Genomic DNA, 621 nt, shown 5'->3' with positions numbered 1-621 from the left:
AAGGCTCGACTTCATCAGAAGAAGAAGGGCTCTCAGACCTTTTTTCTTGCTCCCTCCTCATGGTAGAAGGCTGGTCGTCTTCAGAAGAAGAAGACAAAGAGCTCTCACTCCTCCATGCTTGTCTCCGCATTGGAGTAAAAGTCTTGACTTCATCAAAAGAGGAAAATCTCACAGCCCTTTGTACCTGTTGCCTGGTGGTAGAGGGCTTGTTTTCTGCACAAGACAAAGGGCCCTCACCCTTTTGCCTTTGCTCCTTCATGGTGGTAGAAGGGTTGGTGCCAATGAAGAACAAAGAGCTCACATCCCTTTGTTCTCGCTGCCTGGTGGTAGAGGGCTGGTTCTCTGCACAAGACAAAGGGCCCTCACCCCTTTGCCTGTGCCCCTTCATGGTGGCAGAAGGGTTGGTGCTTCCACTAGACAAAGGTCTCTCACCCCTTCGTCCGTGCTCCCTCAAGATGGTGGGAGGGTTGAGGTCTTCAGGATACAAAGGTCTCTCACACCTTTGTTTGAACTTCTTCGAAGAAGAGTGCATACCTCCTGAAGGCCGAGGTCTTCCAAATGATTTTGGTCCAGAATTGGATTTAAGCATTTTCTCAATGAATCGTTTGTATACTGACGTAT

The 621-nt window shown here is 49.0% G+C and overlaps 1 protein-coding gene across 1 annotated transcript in view; it reads right to left on the bottom strand.

Moving 5' to 3' along the window:
• The window catches only part of LOC116702192 (uncharacterized serine-rich protein C215.13), a 5,193-nt gene extending 4,578 nt beyond the window's left edge, over positions 1-615 (bottom strand). Inside the window, exon 1 of the mRNA XM_032536351.1 lies at positions 185-615. Within this exon, the coding sequence (XP_032392242.1) occupies positions 185-589 (405 nt within the window). The 5' untranslated portion in view covers positions 590-615. The remainder of the gene's footprint in view (positions 1-184) is intronic.
• Positions 616-621: the final 6 nt, after the last annotated feature.

The sequence above is a fragment of the Etheostoma spectabile genome, chromosome 14 (assembly GCF_008692095.1).
Source record: "Etheostoma spectabile isolate EspeVRDwgs_2016 chromosome 14, UIUC_Espe_1.0, whole genome shotgun sequence".
NCBI classification, from domain to species: Eukaryota; Metazoa; Chordata; class Actinopteri; order Perciformes; family Percidae; genus Etheostoma; species Etheostoma spectabile.
Note: the sequence above shows the minus strand (reverse complement) of the source record. Positions and strands in the feature narration are given on the sequence as shown.